General features: G+C 46.2%; 3 protein-coding genes across 7 annotated transcripts; all 3 read right to left on the minus strand.

Moving 5' to 3' along the window:
* Positions 1–167: 167 nt before the first annotated feature.
* On the minus strand, positions 168–8994 carry LOC119341846 (disease resistance RPP13-like protein 4). Of its 4 annotated transcripts, XM_037613696.1 has the most exons (8): positions 8802–8994; positions 8662–8691; positions 6654–7880; positions 5482–6541; positions 2354–4445; positions 1221–2219; positions 933–1118; positions 168–576 (listed from the first exon to the last, which is right to left on the minus strand). In XM_037613696.1, exons 4-7 carry the CDS (start codon positions 6517–6519, stop codon positions 985–987), a joined length of 4263 nt encoding a protein of 1420 aa, XP_037469593.1. In that variant the 5' UTR covers positions 6520–6541; positions 6654–7880; positions 8662–8691; positions 8802–8994; the 3' UTR covers positions 168–576; positions 933–984. The 4 variants fall into 4 exon arrangements, with proteins under 4 accessions (XP_037469593.1, XP_037469595.1, XP_037469591.1 ...); XM_037613698.1 differs by having other exon boundaries at positions 168–569; positions 6654–8691; XM_037613694.1 differs by having other exon boundaries at positions 6654–8691.
* Positions 8995–9154: 160 nt separating this feature from the next.
* On the minus strand, positions 9155–11236 carry LOC119341847. Its single transcript, XM_037613699.1, has 5 exons — positions 10831–11236; positions 10523–10740; positions 10214–10342; positions 9583–9714; positions 9155–9481 (listed from the first exon to the last, which is right to left on the minus strand). The coding sequence occupies exons 1-5, from the start codon at positions 11231–11233 to the stop codon at positions 9368–9370; spliced, it is 996 nt and encodes a 331-aa protein (XP_037469596.1). The 5' UTR covers positions 11234–11236; the 3' UTR covers positions 9155–9367.
* A 489-nt stretch (positions 11237–11725) lies between these two features.
* LOC119337082 (signal peptide peptidase-like 5) lies at positions 11726–15594 on the minus strand. 2 transcript variants are annotated; one of them, XM_037609194.1, is made up of 14 exons: positions 15369–15594; positions 14900–15058; positions 14688–14799; positions 14481–14603; positions 14132–14283; positions 13843–14025; positions 13608–13642; positions 13356–13512; positions 13208–13261; positions 13021–13113; positions 12784–12926; positions 12526–12599; positions 12302–12385; positions 11726–12201 (listed from the first exon to the last, which is right to left on the minus strand). In XM_037609194.1, exons 1-14 carry the CDS (start codon positions 15495–15497, stop codon positions 12014–12016), a joined length of 1686 nt encoding a protein of 561 aa, XP_037465091.1. In that variant the 5' UTR covers positions 15498–15594; the 3' UTR covers positions 11726–12013. The 2 variants fall into 2 exon arrangements, with proteins under 2 accessions (XP_037465091.1, XP_037465090.1); XM_037609193.1 differs by having other exon boundaries at positions 14688–14803; positions 14901–15058; positions 15369–15591.
* Positions 15595–22785: the final 7191 nt, after the last annotated feature.

Raw genomic sequence — 22785 nt, forward strand, 5'->3', positions numbered from 1 at the left:
CAATAATATGAAGTATTCCCTCCGTAAACTAATATAAGAGTGTTTAGATTACTAATATTGTGATCTAAACGCTCTTATATTAGTTCACAGAGGGAGTACACAGCATCTTTAATGCCACTTTAGTTTGAAACACTGGGTAGTACTACTACAGGATTTAAGGCTGCAGATGAGCATGAACTGAAGATGGAGCTATAAACTTTCGTGCAGGAGCAGCTAGACAAGTAACATAGCTGTGTAACTGAGTTGTCCAAATGATTTGAACTACTGTCACATACTACAAGACTAAATCACTGCCTTTACGTCCGCAGGTTGTTCAGGTTTACAGCAAAATCAGCTGAAAGAATATAAATCACCAAATACTCTGCCCCGATGCAGATTGTCATTTTAGTCGTTTTCTCAAATCAGAAACCCTAAACCTGCCAACAGTATAAATATACATAAAACGATTGTCTTTGCCAAATATCTGACAGGAAATTCGAGTTGATCCAACTTTAGTCTTGTCTCCATTGCAAGCCCGGCCTCCACAGCATTCATTCAACTTTGATGTATCCAACCACCAGGATGAAGACCTACAAGCTAGATTTATAGTGGATGAGATACTAATCATACACCCGATCTGGGTTAAAGCTACCATGTCGTCAAATATAGCTACCAATTAATTATCCAAATCATACGTGCTATTGAAAAAAATGAACAATCCAAAGGGAAATATGCGGAAGAGAGCCGGTCAGTTAATAGGTAATCATTTCCATAGCGTGCTGCTGACAGGTGCAAGCATCGGCCATCTTAGTTTATTTCTAGGTAGTTTAAAGCATCACCCAAGGATATAATGGTGCCCAGTGACATAACTTAATTAGCACCATAGCAGAAGAAGGAACTAACAAGAGAACTACGACTTGAAGCCCAACTAATAGCAGAGGAAAAAGAATTACCAAATCGACTTGAAGCAGAATAATCTAGTATATGATCTCCCTAGCTAGCTAGCTAGCTAGCAAGCACCTTCTCCTTTCCTCGACCCGCTCTTAACCGTCCAAGTGCTTCTTGTTCCTTGTTTCCATCTCCTGAACCAGATGCAACTACGGCTGCTTGCTGCTCCTCCTCCGCAGCCATTGTGTGGACTAACCAAGCAGACAAATTAACATGGAGTTAATAGGATAGGATAGGACAAACGGAATAAAGCATTAGCCCGAACAGGTAAATTAAGACTTGTGTTATTTTACCTCCAGATTTGATCAAGTGCTGGGACAATGCATCCCTCACCCTGATAGCGTCCTCGTCTGCTACCTGTCGCACTTGCTTCCTGTAATTCTCCTCCTGCTTCTCCACCCCCTCTTCCTCGTCCTCCTTCAGCTCCTCCTCCATGTCTATCACTATGTTATGCAACTGGCAGCACGCGCCGATTGTCTGGTGCATCTCACGTTTATTATTTGGATGCCAGCCTTCTCCCTGAAGACACTTCCATGTGCCTTTCAACCTTGCCAACGCCGTCAGAGTGATGGCTGTAGCTGTAGAATGTCTCCTGTTGAACTCCACTTTGGAGTCTGGGAACGGGAGGTCATGATTCTCCAACTGGTAAGGTGTGAGGAGCCAGGGGCGAAGAGGGTATCCTGCGTCACCAATGATGTATTCCCCAACTTCCAAGCCATCTGATAATTTCATGTTACTGCCATTCAGCCAATCACCCCTCTCGTAGTCCTTCAATATATCATAGTCCAGCCAAATCTCTGTAAACTTCATATCTCGATCAACAACGGCTTGTACTACCACAACATCATTCTCCTCATGGTCACGGTTTTGTGATCCAAATGTAATGCGATCCGTATGTACAACACCACAGCAGTTTGGCAGGCCGTGGATCTTGTCAAACTTGCGCTTGATCTTCTCCATTTCAGCGGAGCCAGGCCAGTTGCAGTGGTGCATTGCTCGGTCCAACATAGCCTCAACAAACACCTGAGCTACCAGCAAGACAGTTGACTCACTCACACCAAGAGAGGATCCTACGGTAACCAGAGAGTCACCAGAGCTCAGTACCCTTAGAGCAACAGCTACTCTGTCTTGCAAAGACAACACTCTCCCATCAACAAAGGTGAGATCCCTTGCCATCATATCTTCCAAAAATGGGATCCTCACCAAGCCACAGATGTAACTGAAGGTACTTCTTGTCATTTTATACAGAGAGTCAAATCCTTGTGCGTCCACCATAGAAGATGATAAGGTTTCTGCATGGAAAGAAAACCAAAAAACTAGTTACATGATACTCTAGATATGTTAAACTCGAGAAAACCTAGAAGAACAAGTAAGAAGACAAATACTTAGCAACATGCACTAGGAAGGTGTGTTTGATTTTCTGTACCTTGAAATATGGTAGAGCTGCTAATATTTGAATCCAACTTACAGTTGTCTCCTCTCGTGTACGAAACGTACCATTTTCTTTGGTTGTCTCTATCACGTGCATATGCCTTGACATGCTCCACACAGCTGAATTTGTCCCACTCGGTGCTAGATTGTCCTGCAGCTATCGCAGAGAGAAGCCATAGCCTGCAGAATAACTGCAAATACCTTGGCTTTATGTCTCGCATGTATTCTGGTAGTTTTTCCATGGTGTAATCCTCCAGGACCATCCTCTCGAGTGAAGTGATATGCTCCAACACCTTCAACTTTGGGCAGTTCCAGATGGTGATCTTCTGTAGATTGGGGAGATTGGTGATCCTCTCCAGGTCAGGGCAATCATTCACTATAAGCTCAACAACAGAAGGAAAGCTCTCAATGTAGCTGAGGTGCTTGACATGTTCTAGAGATAATATTTTCAAAGAAATTGCATTGGAGGCAAGGCCTGGAGGAACATGCCTCAGTCTGCATTTACTGAGCACAAGCTTCTCCAAACGGCGCATGGCCTGTACTTGCTCCTCCCACTCCCACTCCTCCCATTCCACCATTCCGTCCAAGATCATTTCATTTAACCTCGAAAATGAAGCTGTTGTCGCCTGCAAGAATCCAGTCCCCACATATTTGATGCATGGAGCACAAGAGACCAGTAAAAATTGCAAATTGGGGAGCTGGCACAACCCATTGGGAAGTTGTGTGCAACAAGCCAGATCATGAAAAAATATAGTCTTCAAGTTGTTGAGGGGCACCATTGATGTGGACATCATCCAGCTCGGGAGTTGCCGGCCAAAATACCCATTGATTTCAAGTTCTTCCACACCAGGTGGAGGGCAAAGCATATCAAGAACCTTCTCAATTCGTTGTTGCTCTTCCTTTGAGAAATCTCTGAGTTGACTGATGCAGTGCAGGAGTAGAATTATAAGATGCGTCTTCTTGTCGAGCCTAGCATTAGCAGCAAACGAGGCAGCGGATACATTCTCCAATTCAATTAATCCAAGACCTCTAAGTTGGGAAAGAGGCCCCAACTCGTCCAAACTGCACCAATCACCATCCATGTGGGCTCGAAACATATTTAGTCTCCTCATATTTGTCAGACCACTAAACCCTCTAGGTACCATACATCCTTCAGGAAGTGAAAGTAACCTCAGCTGGCCAAGCTTCACAATGCTGTCAGGAAGATTCACCAATTTTGTACATCCACCAAGGTCAAGGAATTGTAATAGTTTCATCTTGCCAATGTTTTCTGGAAGTACAGATATACCGGCATTTACTAGTGTTAGATATCTCAGGTGCTTGAGCTGATGCAACGATTCAACCAATGAAGCCATATCTGCAGATTCTATATGCAAAGTCCGCAAACTAGAAAAAGTAACAAATGAATCACCAGGCTTTGTCTTAATCTGGATAGTTGAGATCAATGTTCTCACTAATTGTTGCACCCGTAGAGATTCCCAATAAAGTTCACCTGATTGTGATTGGTTAGTTTCTATGGACAACCGAAGAAACTTTTGTGAACCAAGTTTATCAAGAATATAATTATCTCCGTCTGGAGTTACGAGTGCTTCATCTTTAGTCATATAGTGAGCAAATGAGCGAACAACATCATGCATGCTAGAAACCCATATGGCAACATACAATTTATCTGGCTCTATCAGGTTCCTAGATACCAACTCCTTGTAGTAATTTTCTCCCAATTCTTCTAAATCATTAGAATTTCCATGAATAAATCCTTCACTAATCCACATTGCAACAACTTCATCCATAGTAAATTTTTTACTTTTAGGAAGAAGAGAGTAGTACAGAAAGCACTGCTTCAGGTAACAAGGCATATATTCATAGCTTAAGTATACTGCATAGTTAAGCTCATCGGGCATTTTAGTTCTTGACCATTTGGAATCATCCAAAACATGTTGCCAGTCGTGACGTAGCCCGCCTCTTTCACGCAAGAGTCCTCCCATTACTTTGACGGCAAGTGGTAAATAACCACATTTTTGTATAATTTTGAGTCCAATATCCTTTAGTGTTTTTATGTGGTCTTCATTTATCTCACTTGAGAGTACCTACATCCATGCAATACAAGGGACCGCTACAATTAATTAACTATGTACCAAGCTCCTTTAAGGCACTCAAATTTACCTCCTAACAGACAAGAGTACTAATTGATTTATCTGTCCATTTATCAAGGTAGGTTTGACAATGTAAATATTCAAATCACAGAATGTACATTTCAAAAAAATGTCATAAATGCATTTACCTATCTTGCTCCTACACATGAATATTTGCGATATGAATTCCATATATAAAATACATAATTTATACCATTGTTAAGAAAAGGCGCGAGCTCTAAGTGAGAGCAAAATACCTAATGCTTAATGTGCGCATAATTCCACTTAAGCGTGTGATTTGGTCATAAAAGAGTAAGACAGTGGCCAAAAACATAATCAATGCCTAGCGCTTATGAAACTTTACTTCATACCTAGAAAACAATTATTCCTTTCCTCTTTTTCACAAAAATGAATGTATTGCTAGAAATATATTTTTGCAGTACTGTTATAGAAACTTGCACTCAAATTTAGTACAATCATATATTATTTATTATGAGGGCAGGCCTGGCGCAGTGGTGAAGTCCTCCCCACTTGTGCCAAGAGGTCCTGGGTTCGAACCAGCCTCTCTGCATTGCACTTTGCAGGGGTAAGACTAGGTTCCTATAATCCCTCCCCAGACCCCACCTTGTGTGGGAGCTTCTATGCACTGGGTCTGTCCTTTATATATTATTTATTATCTTCCTTATTTTACAGTCACGTGAAGTTATCCATCTACCCGTCACCAAAAATGCATAGTACGTACGAGATCAAACATTGTTGACAAAATTATGTAGTGATATATTTACTTGTTTAGCACAATGCTTTGTTGGGACTAGCAAAGTAATATTAGCCATGTGAAATTTTTGACAGCCTCTTAAGCCATTGAAACCACACCTGATTAATTTGGAAGCATCCTAGCATTTCTCTAAAAGAACTACTTTATACTATTAAGATGTAAATGTAGATAGATTATTTGCTTGATAAAGATATTGATGTTTAATTGCATACAGACCTGCGTCTTGAGCAATAACCAAGCATCGTCAGGTGCTAATGTGTCGACGTGGTGGTATGGCCATATAGCTGACACCCCTCGGGCTACACCTTCATCTCTGGTGGTGATGAGGACGCGGCTGCCTGGAGCAGCACCATTGACTAACGGTGTTTTGAGCACATCTTCCCATGCTCTATAGTTCCAAACATCATCCATTATCAAGAAGGTCTTGTGGCCAATCAAGGCTTCCTTGAGGGTTCGTTGAAGCGTGGCCTTTGCATTTCCAACTGGCTGAGCGTCTCCTCTGACTTCAATGATGGCTCTTCTCAGCAGCTCAACCTCACTAAAGTTCTGGTTGACACTCAACCATATCTTTTTGCTGAAGTCACCTTGGATGGTCTCGTCATTAAAGACCTTCTGAGCGAGGGTGGTCTTGCCAATCCCACCAACACCTACGATAGCGACCACCATAATGTTGTTGCTGACCTCATTTCCAGAGCGTGTGATCTGGGCTACCAGTGCTCTTGTGTCTTCTTCGATCTTATCCCCAACCACACCCGACCTGTCAAGCTCCCCCGACGTCTCACGGCTGGGATTACCATGACGAGAGCTGCTATGTTCCTCGTAGGACGCAAGATTGATGAAGTTGAAAGCAGCGCTCCGCTCCTTGATGGAGTCGAGCCTCTGGTTGAGCGCCTTGATGCGGGTGCCAATCTCACGAGCATGGAAGGGATTCCGCATACAGAAAAGCAAGGGGTTGCAACACCCTGCATCCGCAGAGGAAGACCCACGCTTCTCCATGGCCTTGAGCTGGCAGAGGTCAAGGATGTCAGCAGCTTCATACATGGCGCGTTTGAGCTGCCCCACCCAGACTTGGACGGTCTCGTCGATGATGTTTCTCCTATCGGCGTCGGCGAGGAAGTTCTTGAGGTCCTGAAGCCTGTCGCCCAACTTGTCGATCTCGCTGGAGACGCCGAGCATCGTTCCGAGCTCATCTTCTACTACCTGCTTGAGGTAGTCCCCGATGTAGGATGCAAAAGCATCCAACACCATCGCCATTGGTCAACTTGTTGGCCTTGTGCTGTGATTACAATTGGAGGCAATTAAAGTGAGTTTTAAGCAGCAGACAGAGACAAGGAAATAAAACTTGAACACTAACTAACTACCTCAAGCACAGAAACTACGTCACCAACCTTTGAGATTGATGGGGTGCACTGCACGGCACAGCAGTCGGCGGCGACAAATACTAGCGGACGGCGGTGGCGGCGGGAGCGATGGCAGTGCTGGGGAAGACCTGGAGCCTGGAGGGATTGGTATTTGGGAAGCAATGCCACAGCCACAGGGTACTCGTTGGCAGCCGGAGGTGGGTAAAGCATCAGGTGGAGAGAATCAAGCAAAGCAAAGCATCCCATTCCCATCGATGGAGCAAGCAAAGTAAAGCAAAGCAGCTTCTTTTCCATTTCCATGGAGTAGATTATTTGACAAAGCAAAGCAGCTGAGCTGAACAGAAGAGGGCATTGATATTTTTTTATGGCCACAGGGCAGCTGAGCTTTTCCTTGATGCCAAGATATGCATTTGCCTCATGCGCACGCCAAATGACAGCGGCGCGCGCTGGGCCGGTTGACACTTCAAGACTTATATATTTCGCATATTAAATAAACGTAACAATTTTTTGTATTTGCAATTCAAATGGTTACAAAACAAGTCCCCCAAGTAGCAACAACTACCATCGCTATTGTATTGTATAACTTGCTGTGATAATAAAGAAAAAGGTGAAACTTAAGCAGGTGGGACTTAATTAGCGCTAAGTGTAATTAGAGAAGACGAATATTAAACTCGATCGAATTACCTCACCAACCTTTGAGATGGACGGGATGTCCTCCTCCTCCTCCTTCAGATCAGGAGGACATTCAACTCAATCATGTTGTGTGCCAGGAAAGTGAAAATAAAAAAGCAGATCTGGTGTTGGAGAGCAAATCTGCTTAACAAGTTTTTAACTCTGTCTTATCACAATATTCTCTAGAGGTAAACAGATCGCACATTTCTACTGTGATGCGGAGGGTCAGTCCGCAGACACGGATGCGGGAGGCGGCCATACAGTTAATTACGCAGATGCCAAGCCACCGAGCAGTTACACAGCAGCAGTTAAGATGATATGGGGGCAAAAGTTGGCAGCTGGAGCAAAGCATCCCATTCCCACTCCCACTCCCACTCCCACCAGCGAAGCAAAGCAAAGCATAGCAAAAGCATATCTCACTCCCAACAGGGACCAGACCTGCAAAACACAGCAACAGATACTGCAAGACAACACATCTTTCAATTTTCCTTTTTAACCAGTCTCAAGTTAACTTGTGCAATAAAAGTTACCCTACACTTGCCTTCTGAAGAGTCGCTTATCCGGTCTCAACAAGGACTAGACCTGCAAAACACAGCCATGGATGTACAGGCATTAAACGTACACAGCAAGACATAACAACAGAGACCATAAATGTTCAGGGTTATGTATAAAGCATGTTGAGTACTTCTGTTGCTAATTCGGAGTAAAAAAAGGGAACCCCCCGCCCAGAAAATTTAAACATATTATGCTACACAGAACCATGACATGAGCTACCCATTTAGCAATAAGGGTGCAAGAACAGACCATGAGCTACCCATCCAGCATATTATGTGCGCACATGAGAATACTCGGGGATACTTAACTTGGGTTTAGTACCCAGGTGCAGTTTAAAAGCACATCACATCAGGTATACAATCATGTGCCACAGTAGTTTAACTTATCAAGGTTTTTCACTTTCCATATTTATACAGCACAGCAGCTAAATTGATTACCCAAAACATGCATGCATGTGGTCTACTAGAAGCATCGCAAAGTTAGTGTTTTGCTTACCACACTGGTACCAGCTTAATTGCTTTCTGAATAAGTGAACAGTGGCATATCACAAAAACTGCGTTTCTATTTCGAGGATGAAAGAATGAACTTTGACCTGCTATATTAAGGGAACTTGGGAATCACGACACAACGAATCGTGCTAATAGCGACAATTACCGCAGTGAAACTTAAAATGTACTCCCTCCGTCCCATAATGTAAGACGTTTTTTCACACTAGTGTAGTGTCAAAAAGCGTCTTACATTACGGGACGGAGGGAGTAGTAGGAAAAAGATACCAGATTATGCAGTGAAGATGGTCTGATCTACTTACTAGCTCTGCTTTGTGTTCCTTGTCTACATCCTGTGAGCCAGACAGAAGACGGAATCAACACGAGAACATCCATAAAACTACTAAGTGACTGAGAGCAGAGCAACCTGACTATAACAAATTAAACACTTGGCCAAAATTACCTCCAGCTTCAGGTCCCAACAATCTGCAGGCTAACAAGTGCTTCGGTGGTATATCCCTCACCCTGACGCCGTCCTCATCTTCTAACTGGCGCACCCTGCTCCTCCCTGTCAATCACTTTGCATGCAACATGCAGTACACCTTGATCATTTGAACTGTCACAAACACTCTAGATGTGCTGTCAGCTCTGTTCTTCTCCAAATAGCAACAGCAGACACATTATGACGATATATCCAGAAACACGCTTAACACTAACAGCTGCTACAACACCTGTCATAAACACTGTAACTGAAGGATGTATTGTCATCTCTGTTCTCCATGCAGCAACACTGTTAGTTGTTTTCTCCACCGCATAAAAGCTTGCTGCCAATAATATAAATTACACAACACTTGTCTTTCACATACATAAGGTTATTTTCGATAGGCTTACATGGAGAGATATATGTGCAAAGTTCTCTATACTCTGTAGTCTATACATAACATCAACAGCAAACCACTTCAAAAACGGCTCCAAGCTTTAACCCAAGACCACACTGCGCCGGGTGCACATGAAATAAAAATTCACTCTCTATATGACCTTAATCTCCTTAAGCCAAGATTTGTGGAGCGGGCATGGATCTGGCTTCCCTTCCGCGAGGGCCTTCTCAGTGAGCGAGTAGAACCAACCGTTCCTCCACTTGAACTGTTATGTCGCAATGCTTACATGTTACTAATTTTAAGGACAATGTAGTACAAGTGCAGGTTCCATCGCATAGCATAGATTGGGGAGGTAGGAGGACTTGCCTCTTTCACGGCGGTCGGGAAGTGTGCCACGGCTCTGGAGTAGGCACAGAGCCTTTCTTCCATGCCCTCATCGAAAGAAAGCCCCCGCTCTGCAGCCGCAGCTGATGCCAATTCAGCTATGAGGCTGGATACCTGCGAAAGGTAAAAAGAAACACAAATGGATCTTGTTGGAAGAATGAGTGTCTGTTGCTCTAGGGACAGATGTCGTTAAGCTCAATCCTGGAGTATTATCAAGAAATTGATGAGGTTAGGTAAAGACATGGATCCCGTGTAGTCCTTTTTCCCTGGAAAGTTAACAGAGACAGTTCCAAACAGCAACTAAACAATGCTTTGTTGAATAAAACATCTTGTTATTATTGTAATGGAAGTGAAGGGCAAAAAAACTACTACCCTCCGTCCCATAATGTAAGACGTTTATTGACACTACACTAGAGTCAAATTGCACAACAATTTGATGACATACTCTTCTACTTCCTCAGTCTCAAAATAAGTGTCTTAAGCTTAGTATGAAAGTTAAGACACTTATTTTGGGAAGGAGGGAGTATTATTTTGGGGCCTATGAACTAATGGAACGAAATAGCTCGGGTCTCAAACAGATGTAAGGCATTCATGAAGTAGGAGAGGAAATTACCTCGGACCGGTGCTCTTTCTCGACCGCGCCAACCGTGGCCCCCGGATGGCGAGCTCCGACGAGCATGAAGGCAGAAATCCAGATGAGCTTCTCCAGCATTTGCTTCTCAAAGGCTTCCTTCTCAAGCACCTAAGGATTTATTTCCACAAACGAGTAGTATTATATTTTCAGATATGGCCCCAAATCGATCTGTGAGTAGCACTAACGCAGAAAGTTGGGAACATTTCACACTGATGAATTCCAGACTGACTGAGCTACATGCGTAATGGTATCCAATCCTGAAGGAAGGAAGGAAGGAGGGCGGCTGACCTTGCAGGTGAGGCCGCCGTTTTGGAGGCGGGCGGCGACGGCGGGAGCCCAGTTGCCGAAGGCGGCGGTGAGGCCCTCGGGGTTGGCGTCAGTAATGCCGTCGATGGGGGGCTCCCCGAGCTTGGAGACGGCGAAGTAGGCGAGCACCTGGTTGGCGCCGGCCAGGCCCTTGCTCTCCAGCCACGGGTCCAGCATACCGTTCTGGAAGAAGACGAGATCTGGTAGCTAGCTTCTCCATTGTCAGCTCAGCTCAGAGCAGCAATTTAGATGGTAGAGTAGAAGAGTTGGCTAGGGATGAAAAAACGCACCTTGCCATCGGGATTTGGGTGTGGCGTCGAGCACGCCGTCGAGGTCGTCGTTGCGGGTGCAGACGAGGATGGGCCCGGCCGGCGCGGCGGGCGGCAGCGCCTCGCCGCGGCGGAGCAGGAGGTCCCCGCCGGAGGAGGGGCCCATGGAGAGCAGCGCCTGTCCCACCCGGCCGCCGCCCACCACAACCGCCGGCTGCACCGCCGTGGCCATGACCGCTGCTGAAATCCTGGAGGCGGACGCCCTGCTGCTCCTGTAGGAGGAGGGGGAGAGGTTGTGGCGGCGGAGTGTCGGCGTGACGGCGGCGGGGACGGAGAGAAAGACGGCGGCTTTGAGGCCCATCAGCTCCGTACGTTCCGGCGGACTGGTCGACAGGACGAGGATGAGGTGGGCCACGCGGCGCATTATGATGATACCTAGCTGGGCCTCCTGTGTGCAAGTGGATAAGGCCAGTTTGTGGCCTGTGTTTTTCTTCCCTTTTTTCCTCATCAAAGAACAAAAAAAATTGTAAGTACTATTTTGCAATGTATCTGCTTCTTCCTTCCCTTTTCTCTTTACCAGCAAAAATGCCCGTGAGTTGCAACAGAAAACAAAAAAGTTTATAGGCTTCTCCACCATGTGCTAAGCTAAAATACGAATCTTGCTTAATGTATGATCCGCATCAATTATTCCCAGCATGGAGAAGAATTGTGATTTTCAACCGTACCGTATTTGCAAAACGATTAACAAATTTCTGCAGTTTGGTTTGCGGCTTTCTTCCATATATATGTAGTCCTATGGATGGGTGAGGCTAACAAGGTGACACGTCACGGATTTTGACATAGGAGTGATATTTCGATGTGTGAATTTGCAACACCTGATTCACGTCCATGGATGACATGGATCAACACCAACAAATTGGATCAGGCACCATGTTCTAAACCATTTGAAACATTACATTACTTTACTTTCAATCAGTACACAAAACAAAACACCTTCCTCATGTGAGGCGCGTCCGTTCTCTTCATTATTTACCGGCCGGCAAGGCAATACATACATACATACATACATACATGCAAGTTACCGATGATAATTACGACAGTCAAGATCAGATGCTACTACTATCTCCTTCCTTCCTTCCTTCCTTCCTACAGAGAGCAGCCAAGCCACATCCGGGAGAAGGCGTCCGTCCGTTTGTCTCTCTCTCTAAGAGGAAGATGGCTTGCCCTCCTCATCATCCTCATCCTCATCATCATCTTGATCATCACCAGCAGCAGGAGGCTTGGCCATCTGCACGTAGCCCTGACCCTGATGGGTGCACACGCGCTCCGGCTCCCCCTTGAACCACAAGTTCCGCAGCTCCCCCCGCTTCCACCCCAGCGACATCAGAGTCCCTGCACCAACTCACCCAAACCAGCTTTCACCCTCAGCTACATACATACAGCGTCTACAACTTTTGTCACTTCTTTCTTTCTTGCTTGCTTGCTTACTTACCCAGGGTGAATGGCACGATGTAGAGCAGCGCCGGCTGCCCGTGCCCGTCCATCAGGTTCAGCGCCACGTACGTGATCAGGAGCCCTGGATGTAGTAAAGTTCCAGCAACTTAAAAAAAATTGGCGGGTGGGCACCAAGATCCCGTTTCGCGCACGCGAATGGGTGAAAAAGGAAGATATCTACTGCTCTGCTCGCGAGATGCAACAGTAAAGAGACTCGCTCACCGGTGCCATAGGCCGACGCTGACCACAGGAAGTAGCCGGATCGCAGGCTCTTCTTCTTCGCAGCCCAGTCATACCTGCAGCAAGCAAAATCAAAACAAAAATGGAAACTGGATGCTGAGCTCGGTTGTTAACCACATTAATAATGCACACAACAGCGTGTTAAAAACAACTGTCCTACACCACTAGTACATAGCAACTCTCTCATGCCTGCTCTTCTTGTTCACATGGAAAAACGGCTGGAACCTTTGGCAAACCGACCTTAATGCAAATGCAACGACCAGGCCAGGAAGAAGGATGTCGCCAAACCCAATGATGCTGTACCCGCCCCACGGGTCGAACATCCGCGGGATCTTTAGCAGCATTGGCACGCCGTCTTCGTCCGTATTGTCACCACGCGCAACCTATATGGCGACAAGGTCAGCATAAATGGGAAGACCAGCTATGATATGCTATGAAGCCACCAAATATCAAAAGTGGCTGCTTTAAAATACCTACCGCAATCATCACGCTCTCGTGGAACAAACTCTTGGAGACGAACACCCAGAAGATGTCGTACAGGAACGCACAGCTCAGGAGGACTGAACCGACCTGATCATGGCCATGAAGAAAAACTTGTAAACTCATACCAAATCTGAACACCATGTTAAAATTGAATCCTAAAGTTCAAGACCAGCTGTATTACCTTGAGGTTAGGCACTCTAACGATCTGGATGACAGTGACTATCAGCGCAATACCCTGAAAGAAGCAGAGTCAGATATGAATATATACATGGCAATTACTACATTGGAAGACACTCTGCCTGGACACTACAGACGGCTGCAGCACTCACAAGGATGTCTTGGGCGATCCAAGCGTAGGGAAACTGCCGGTAAATAGCCCACAGAACAGCAAAGACAACACAGAATGGGGATACCGCCATTGTAAGGTATGAGATTGCTCCAAAGAACGGCACCTTCACAAAAGATCCCGCAGCAGATGTGAACCATCTGAAACATCCCATTAACTTTCAATCAGTTACGGACTGACAGTAAACAGAACATTTCTAGTGTTGCTGGAGAGCGGTAACTCTGGTCTGATGTACCTTGATAATATAGCCACCAAGCATGTTTGCAGGCCCTGCATAAACAAAAGGCGTTGGTTCAAGAAAGGGAAGCAGCAGGTCATCAGCTAAAACAACTGTTTGCATATCAATCCTACTTGGTCAGTTTGAATAAACATGACTCAGAGCATCTGATAGTACTGTTTATTGTTTCAGCAGCACCAGATGTTTTTGGAACTCTGGTAAAAGTGTAAAGCAGAAGAAAAGAAAATGGTACCTCTACACCGCCGATGCAGAAGATGACAACCAGCAGATCGATAAACCAGGCGGACATGAGCTTGTAAAGCATTATCAGGAAGCACGACGCGACGACAACAAACATCATCGCCGATATCACGTTGATGTCCACGATGCCACTAGAACCTCCACCCTCAACAGTCAGTGAGACTTCATGTCCATCCTTTACATTACAATAAGTGCATATGTCAGTCCCCACCCACCCACATTGCAAGTTGAAGAAGCATATATAACAAGTAATCATCATCGTAGGATTAGTGGATAAGAACCTTCAGGAGCTTTTCCTGTTCGGTAACGGCTTCTCTAGCGCTCCATGCTGACCAGTAGGACGCACAGAGGACGGTGCCGACGGCCATGAGCCAGAGGAACACCTCCGCCGTATCGACCACGGGACGATCTGGAGAGTATAGCTGCACACCAACTAAGGGAAGATGCATACATACAGAGATACATATGTCAGTAGGCTATATATATATTTTGGGCAGAATGAATAATAACTAGAATCATCCGAGTTAAACCTAAAGTCGGAACCGGCTGGAAAACCAAAGTAAGCACTCACACTTTTCGCAGTAAAAAAATCAGAACATCAGGAGCAGCAATGTGCTAAGGGGTTGTTACCTGATGATGTATTAGCCGTAAGGAGCGAACGCAGGGCCTGGCCCGCGTCTTTGGGCAAGAGAACTGCGGGTATGTGTATGTCGAGCTCCGTTTCGTTCTTCTCGCAGACCATCTTGTACAGCTCTGCAGCAGGGTGGACGATGTAAATAAAAACAGAAGGGTCATTTGCTTGCCGAGAAAAACACGCACACGGATGTATGGATGTACCGGTGCCGGAGTTTATGATGAGTATCCCGGAGGCGCCGGCGGCCTCGGCGAGCTTGGCCTTCTTGGTGAATTTGCATTTCCCTCTCTCGACCAGAAGGACGCCTCCGGAGACCTGGAAATGCAGTTATTACTAAGGATAAATGCACAAGTGAAAAATTGAAATGCCTGAACTTGAGTCATGAGACAGAAGAAGGCGAGCAAGTAAGTAGTACCTTGTTTTTGGGAGGCGCGCAGGCGTGGATGGGGTCGGCGAGGGTGAGCGGCTCCCGGGTGGCCTGCTTCTCCTTGGAGACGATCTTGGGGCCGAAGCGCGCGCCGACGCCCACGAACTCGTCGCCCTCGTTGCTGCCCACCCAGCTTTGCACTTTGACCTTGATTCAGAACAGATTTTTTAATTTTTTTTTTTCATTTTCTGAAGAAAGCTTGAGAGAGCAGGCTGAGGGTGGCATGGAGGCACTAGCCTAGGCGCGGAAGCGGAAGAATCTATGGCCAATCCAGTCCATTTCAGGTGAGTGCGGTTCATTTCGATTTCGATTCCCCACGGGCACGGGATGAGCTGACAGACTAACCCTAGGCAATCGAGTGGGGAATCGATCGGTAGCTGGGGGGAGGAATTGGAACCGAGCCTATGCTAGGGAGGGAGGAAGGGGGAAAGTAAGGAAGGTTTGGAGATGGGCTTACGAGGACGAAGTCGTTGTTGCAGCCGGGGATCTTGGGCGCCTGGTCGTCCTGGTGGACGATGTCGCCGCCGGCCGCCGCCCCCGCCAGCGCCGACGCCAGCAGCACCGCCAGCACCGCCGACGCCGCCATCTCTCCTTTCTGGAGCTCTCCTCTCCTCTCGAGCTGCGGATGGAGGTCGCCGGAGAGGGGAAGGGAAAGGAGGAGGAAGAAGAAGACCAAGTAAAAGTGTTGACTTTTATTTTACTTTCTTTCTTTCTTTCTTTCTTTCTTTTCTTTTGTTACGCTACCCTCCTCAAACTGCCACACACACACACACACCAAACTACACTAATTAATTAATTAGTAGAGAAGAGTACCTTATCCCACATTACAAATTATATGGAGATAATTCATCAGCCAAGGACCAAAGATAAACAACAAGATTAAACTTATCACCCTACATAAAGTTTTATTATGAGGGAGGATATTTTTTTTATCATAAGTTAGAGTGACGAGGAAAAACGGTGTCAAACTTTAAGGGCAAGTGAGGATTTGTACAAAGTGTTGACTTTTATTTTACTTTCTTTCTTTTGTCGCTTTCCTACCCTCCTCAAACTCGCGCGCACACCCACTGATGAAGACATCAATACCATTGTTACACCCACATTCCCTCCTACTATACATACTGGACCAATTACTAATGCTCGCGCACGCCAATTAAATTACCAGCTACTTTCGTTTCTTAGTAATGTTTTTAATGTTCATGAGAATATGATGCTGTCTAAATTGGATACATTTGTTTTGCTTACAAATGAAGGCCCTAGCTTGGAGAAGGATGAACATTGGAGCAAGAACAAGCATGGAGTTGATGGCATGCGCAGGGGAAACAAGAACGGAGTTTCCAGTGATGATTTCAGGACTTTGAAGCCACCATAATGAGTGCATGAAGCCTTGGACAAAATATACAAGATGCCACTTCATAAATTTCGTTCATAGGCTATTCTAGGTGCTGCGTCACTTTATTATTGGGCCAGGCACATGTAATTTCAAAATACTTGAATATAGGCTGTTTTTAGAGTCCGTATGTGTAGGGAAACAAGAGTTAGGGTTGGTTTCGGACCCCTCCTCCAAGGGCCACGAAATTTCCCCCTCTTCCTCCATATATACAGCCCTTAGGGCATCGTTTAGACTTTGAGTTTTTGTTTAAATCAAAAGTTTGCCATAGCTGCAACTCCGCGTACTTCGTTTGTGTTCAACGACCAGACAAAGGCATCACAGAACCCCACCTTCATTAATAAAGCTTTCCTCTTATATTCGCAATATCCAGATTGCAATCTCAGTTTCTTGCTTGTTCTTCGTTTGCACGCAGGAAACAGACCCTCGTGGTCAGGTTGATCGTGCTCCGGCATGGTCAATAACCTCTCGGAGTTGGTTTAGCGATTGCTAAGGCGCGACGTCCTCACACGTTCGTAGTCGGATCGTGAAAGTCTACTCCTCCGAAACGATAATCACCATCTCATCGAAAGACGGGGCACCTTTGCCTCTATCAAGTGGTATCAGATTTCCAGGTTGCTCGATGAGATTTTACATTTTTTTCATAGTTTAGATTGAGTCTGTTCTTCATACCTACAGTCCACGAAAAAGCCAAAAAAAATTAGGGTTAGTTCATCATATCCGAACCAGTCTGAGCCTTTGCATAGTCTTTTCAGTATTTTGCTTTGTTGAATTTGTGATTGCATCGTCGTGTCAAGTTGCTGGTTTTAGCGTCTAGTTTCCCTTAGAGTTTCGGGTTCTGTTCACAAGTTGTCACGTCACCGCCGCACCATCGTCATCGCTCCTGCCATCTACCACCACCGCTTATCCGCCACCGCTCTGAATCCATATCCATATACCACCACAAATCCGTATCCATATACCACCACCGATCCGTATCCATATACCACCACCGCTTATCCGCCACCGCTCTGAATCCATATCCATATACCACCACCAATCCGTATCCATATACCACCACCGATCCGTATCCATATACCACCACCGCTACCATATACCACTACCGCTGTCATATCCTACCACCATATATCCACCACCAATCCGAGTTCTTTCATATTAGGTTTGTTTTCGAGATCCATTTTTTTTCCGTTTCGTGTTTTCTTGCCTGAGTAGGTCTCGGAAAAAAAGTCTGGAGACCCCCGAGCAGTTTTTAGGCCAAAATTTCGGCGACCAAAACTATTTTTCCCTATCCTATTTTTATGTCCCAGGGAGTGTTTTGAGACACTCGCCATCATAGTGATTTTTTGTCGCACTTTTTCGTCATCGCAGCCCTGATTTCCAAAAAAAAATCCAAAAAATTACGTGCCTATCCTGTTAGTTTGACTTGGGAAGAGTTTTGAGACACTCGCCATTATAGTAATTTTTCGCAAAAAAAATGAGGAGCGCAAAAAAGGAGCGCAAAAAAAGAGCAAAAAAAATCAGAGTGTCCTTTTTCCTTGCTTACGTGCAACGCCGTGATTTTGTTAGTGTTCTAGGCTCGCGTCTCTAGCACGGTCTAGCCTAGAAGCAGCACAGTACCGTCGTTGAGCGTTTATTCAATTTTGCATCTCTGAAATTGATTAGTGCTGATCCTTTTTGCTACCATATTATAAGCCTTCCCAGCTCCACATACATCTACGTCGTGCGTTTACTCTCCCTGGTAATCGCTTTATCCAAGCTTTGAGAGTTTTGACTACAACGGTTGCCTATCACCTCCTGCTGCTGGATAAGAACTGGTAAGAATTTGAGATTTGCTTGACGGATTTGTGACACACTGCCACTTTCTAGTAGTCTGTAGGATCATATTCTTGTGTGTTTCTATTGCAGCTAACCATGGCAGGATCACAAGCCGACGATGTAAGGGCATATTTATCCCCAATATCTTTTGGTGATTGATGACAATGCTTGTGCGGACTAATCGTGTGTGTTTAGTTCTTTCAGAGATTCATCCATTGGCACGAGACGATTTCCTCCCCTCGGTGTTGTATTTCAAGACGGTGTAGCTCCTTCGTTTCGTTGTTGGTGGACTAGTTTCGTAGGAGTCACCGTACTATCAAGAGGGGATCCGCTTTGGTAAGACTTGGGTGGAATCACACGTACACATCCTTATCGCACCCTTCGTCTTTCCTTCCGCATCTCTGGAGCTGCCGTTTTCCCCTTGCTATCCTTTGCTCTGCCCCAGCGGTAGTACCGCGACCACAACGGTAGTACCGCTGAAGCTCCCCAGCGGTAGTACCGCTCTCAGAGCGGTAGTACCGCTCTCAGAGCGGTAGTACCGCTCTGCGAACGGTAGTACCGCTTGGGATTTTCGGCCGTAGTACCGCTGTGCGTCTGGGCTACTTCCGCCTCGATTCTCGAACGAAGTTTTTCGTGTCGGGTTTTGCGGCACTAAGGGAGGTAGTAGGAGCGGTAGTACCGCCCTAAGCGGTAGTACCGCTCTTCCCTAGCGGTAGTACCGCCCTAGAGTCAGGGCCCTAGGCAGCGCGGCAGTACCGCTGGGTCGAGCGGTAGTACCGCCCGGAGCGGTAGTACCGCTCTTCCCCAGCGGTAGTACCGCCCTGGGGTCAGGGCCCCGGGCAGCGCGACAGTACCGCTGGGTCGAGCGGTAGTACTGCTCGGAGCGGTAGTACCGCTCGGAGCGGTAGTACCGCCCTTCCCTAGCGGTAGTACCGCTCTGTGCGGGGCTGGTGAGTGGGATAACGGTTGGTTTGTTCCTCCCACTATAAAAGGGGGTCTTCTTCCCCAAAGTTGACCTACCTCTTTCCCCCAAAGCTCCATTGTTGCTCCAAGCTCCATTTTCGCCCGATCTCTCTCCCTAGCCAATCAAACTTGTTGATTTGCTCGGGATTGGTTGAGAAGGCCCAGATCTACACTTCCACCAAGAGAAATTTGATTCCCCCCGCTTATCCCTAGCGGATCTTGTTACTCTTGGGTGTTGAGCACCCTACACGGTTGAGGTCACCTCGAAGCCATACTCCATTGTGGTGAAGCTTCGTGGTGTTGTTGGGAGCCTCAAAGTGTTGTGGAGATAGCCCCAATCTTGTTTGTAAAGGTCCGGTTGCCGCCTTCAAGGGCTCCAATAGTGGATTCACGGCATCTCGCATTGTGTGAGGGCGTGAGGAGATTACGGTGGCCCTAGTGGCTTCTTGGGGAGCATTGTGCCTCCACACCGCTCTAACGGAGATGCACTTCCCCTTAAAAGGAAGGAACTTTGGTAACACATCCTCGTCTCCACCGGCTCCACTCTTGGTTATCTTGTCCCTTTACTTTTGCAAGCTTACTTGAGTTATATCCATTGCTTGCTTGTGTGCTTATTGTCTTTGCATCATATAGATTGTCCACGTAGTTGCACATCTAGACAACCTATTTCATTGCAAGATTTAAATTGTTAAAGAAAAGTCTAAAAATTGTTAGTTGCCTATTCACCCCCCCTCTAGTCAATCATATCGATCATTTCAATTGGTATCAGAGCCTCGTCTCTTTATTAAGGACATTGCCGTCCGAAGAGTATGGTTGACACCCACGACGGTGCGGAGGAGCACTCCGGTGTGAATCCCATCTCGTCCACGGCCGAAGGGGGAGCCTCGGTCTCTCGTGAGGAATTCAATGTGGCTTTAGACACATTGAAAACCTCCATGACGGCCGAGGTTAAAAGCATGTTTTCTGATTTCTTAGACGGACTTAAACTATCTACCTCGCCGATGAAAGTGGGTGATCCCACTAACAAGGTGACGGATGCTACCTCCGACAAGGGGGAAGCTAACAGTGAAAAGAGTCCGTCTACTAGTGGTAGAAATGGCACCGGCATCTTTGCCAATGTGGAACCCCCAGTGTATAGAGGACCGATCCCCTATACTCATTTGAATCATGCCGGTCCTCCTCCTAAATATGTGAAAAATGAAGATTTTGACGCTTGGCTTTACCGCTTCAAGCGTCACTTAAAACATGTGAACACTAACCTTTGGAGAATTATTGAAGAAGGTTTCTATCCTCATGATCCAAGCAACTTCACCCCTCGAGAAGAAGTGGACAATCAATTCAATGAGAGTGCTCTCTTCATCATCCAAGATGCAATCCTTCCCGAAGATCTCCCTCATCTTCGACCTCATGCCATGGCTAAAGAAGCATGGAAATGTGTCGAGCGTCTCTATCGAGGAAGTGCTAGCATCCAACGCTCCAACTATGAAGTGGTGCAAGATGAAGCCGATGAGTTTGCAATGAAAGAGGATGAAGAACCTCGTGAGCTCTTTTGAAGAGTGACCAAACTTGCGGTCGCACTCCGAGATCATGGGAGCAAGGACACGGATGACAAATGGATCAAGCGCAAGTTCCTCAAGGCCATGATGCCCTACAACAAGGCCATGTCCTCCGTCATTCGCCAAAGACCGGACTTCCACTCCATGACCTCTGGTGAAGTGTTGGATGAGTTTGTTGCAATGAGCATCTTGGACAAGACCGCCGACAATGCGGTGCTCCGTGCCCAAAGGGCAAAGAAGCCCAATCTTGCCTTGAAGGCCAAGGTTAGTGTGGAAGAATAAGAAGAAGAGGAAGATGAGGAGAGCAACCCCGAGGACACGAAGTATGATTATCATGAGCACATGGCTCTTGCCTCAAGACAGTTTTGGAGTAAGAAGAATACAAGACCCAACTTCAACAAGAACAACTCAAGTGGCCTCAAGGGGAAGCAACGAGTTAGAACTTGTTTCAGCTGTGGCAATGTTAGCCATTTCGTTGCGGATTGTCCCTACGAGAAGCGGGAAGACAATGGTGGCAAGTTCATCCGAAAAGACAAAGCCAAGTCCTTCCCCAACAAGAACAACTTCACCAAGAAGACTCCTTCTCGCGGGTTGGTGGTTCAAGAAGAATACCGTGAGGATGACGATGATGATGAAGATGGTGAAACAATGGCCATGGCATCCGTTGCCATTGTCACAACTCCCCGGGTGTCTCTCTTCGATGCACCTAACGAGAACATCACCGCCAAGTGCCTCATGGCTAAGGCCACCAACAAGGTAACCTCCAACATCAAAACCACCATTATCCCTAACCCTCCTTCAACGGATGACTTTGATAATGGTAAGGGGTCTAATGAGGAGATCAATGAATTTGAGTCCTTCATGAGTAAGCTCAAGGGAAAATCCAAGAAGCACTTTGTTGCTCTCTTGGAACAACTTGGTGAAGCCAATGACATGATCGAGGCTCACGAAGAAACCATCTCTAAGATGGAAAGTCATAGTCGTGACTATACCGATGAGATATCGGATCTCTCTAATGCTCTTGAGGAAGAGCGTGAGCATCATTTGGCTCTTGAGGAGTCACACAACGATGGTCATGCTAAACTAAAGAAAGATCTTGATCATGCTCTTGTTGTGTCTCGTGTTCTAGCTTCCGAGAAGGCTAAACTTGGGGTTGATCATGTTAGACTCACGAAGGAGTTTAATGTACTTGACAAGGCCCACAAGGTCTTGAAAGGTGCTCATGCTACCCTCAAGGAGTCTCATGCTCAACTCCAAGTTAAGCTGACCAAGGAAAAGGCCACATTTTCTCACATGGTCTTAATTGATAATGCAAATGCTACTAACCCATGTTGTGAGCATGTGCATCTTGTGGAGGAGAATGCCAAGTTGAAGGAACAACTCTAGAAAGGTCTTGTGTCATGCATACAAGGCGAGAAGAACCTAAATGACCTTTTGAGCAATCAAAAGGAAGTTGTGGGCAAGGAGGGAGTTGGGTTCTCACCCAAGTCCAAGAACAAGAAGAAGAACAAGGAGAAGAAGAGCAAGACCGATCGACCTCCCCCGCTCACGCAAACCTTTGTGAAGGAGGGAGAAGGTGCTCCTAAGGAGAAGAAGAACAATGGGAAGAGTGGTGATGCCAAAGAGCGCAAAGCCATCTCTCCCAACAAAGCCGGTGACTTTAACCCATCTTATGTGTTGTGCCATGCTAGTGATGGGCATGTTTATGCTAAATTTGTTGGTTCTCCTTATGAGTACATTGAATGGTCTATTTGGGTTCCTAAGACCCTTGTTACTAACATCAAAGGACCCATTACTCAATGGGTACCTAAAACCAAGCATTGATCTCTTGTAGGTGTTTGCTTCCGGTGGGGGATCATGGTTGCTCGATAGTGGAGCAACAAATAATATGAACGGGAGCAAGGACTTGGTGGTGGACGTGCACAAGATCCCATCTATGCCCACCAATGTCGAATGGGGTGATGCCTCACATTCTAAGGTATTGGGTCTTGGCAAGGTTGTCATTTCTCATGATCTAACGATCGAGAAAGTCATGCTTGTTGAGTCCCTTGCGTTCAACTTACTTTCCGTATGTCAACTCACACTCATGGGCTTTGCCACCTTTTTTGATATTGATATTGTGGCCCTCTTATGGAGCAAGACTCTTAAAG

The sequence above is a fragment of the Triticum dicoccoides genome, chromosome 7B (genome assembly GCF_002162155.2).
Source record: "Triticum dicoccoides isolate Atlit2015 ecotype Zavitan chromosome 7B, WEW_v2.0, whole genome shotgun sequence".
NCBI classification, from domain to species: domain Eukaryota; kingdom Viridiplantae; phylum Streptophyta; class Magnoliopsida; order Poales; family Poaceae; genus Triticum; species Triticum dicoccoides.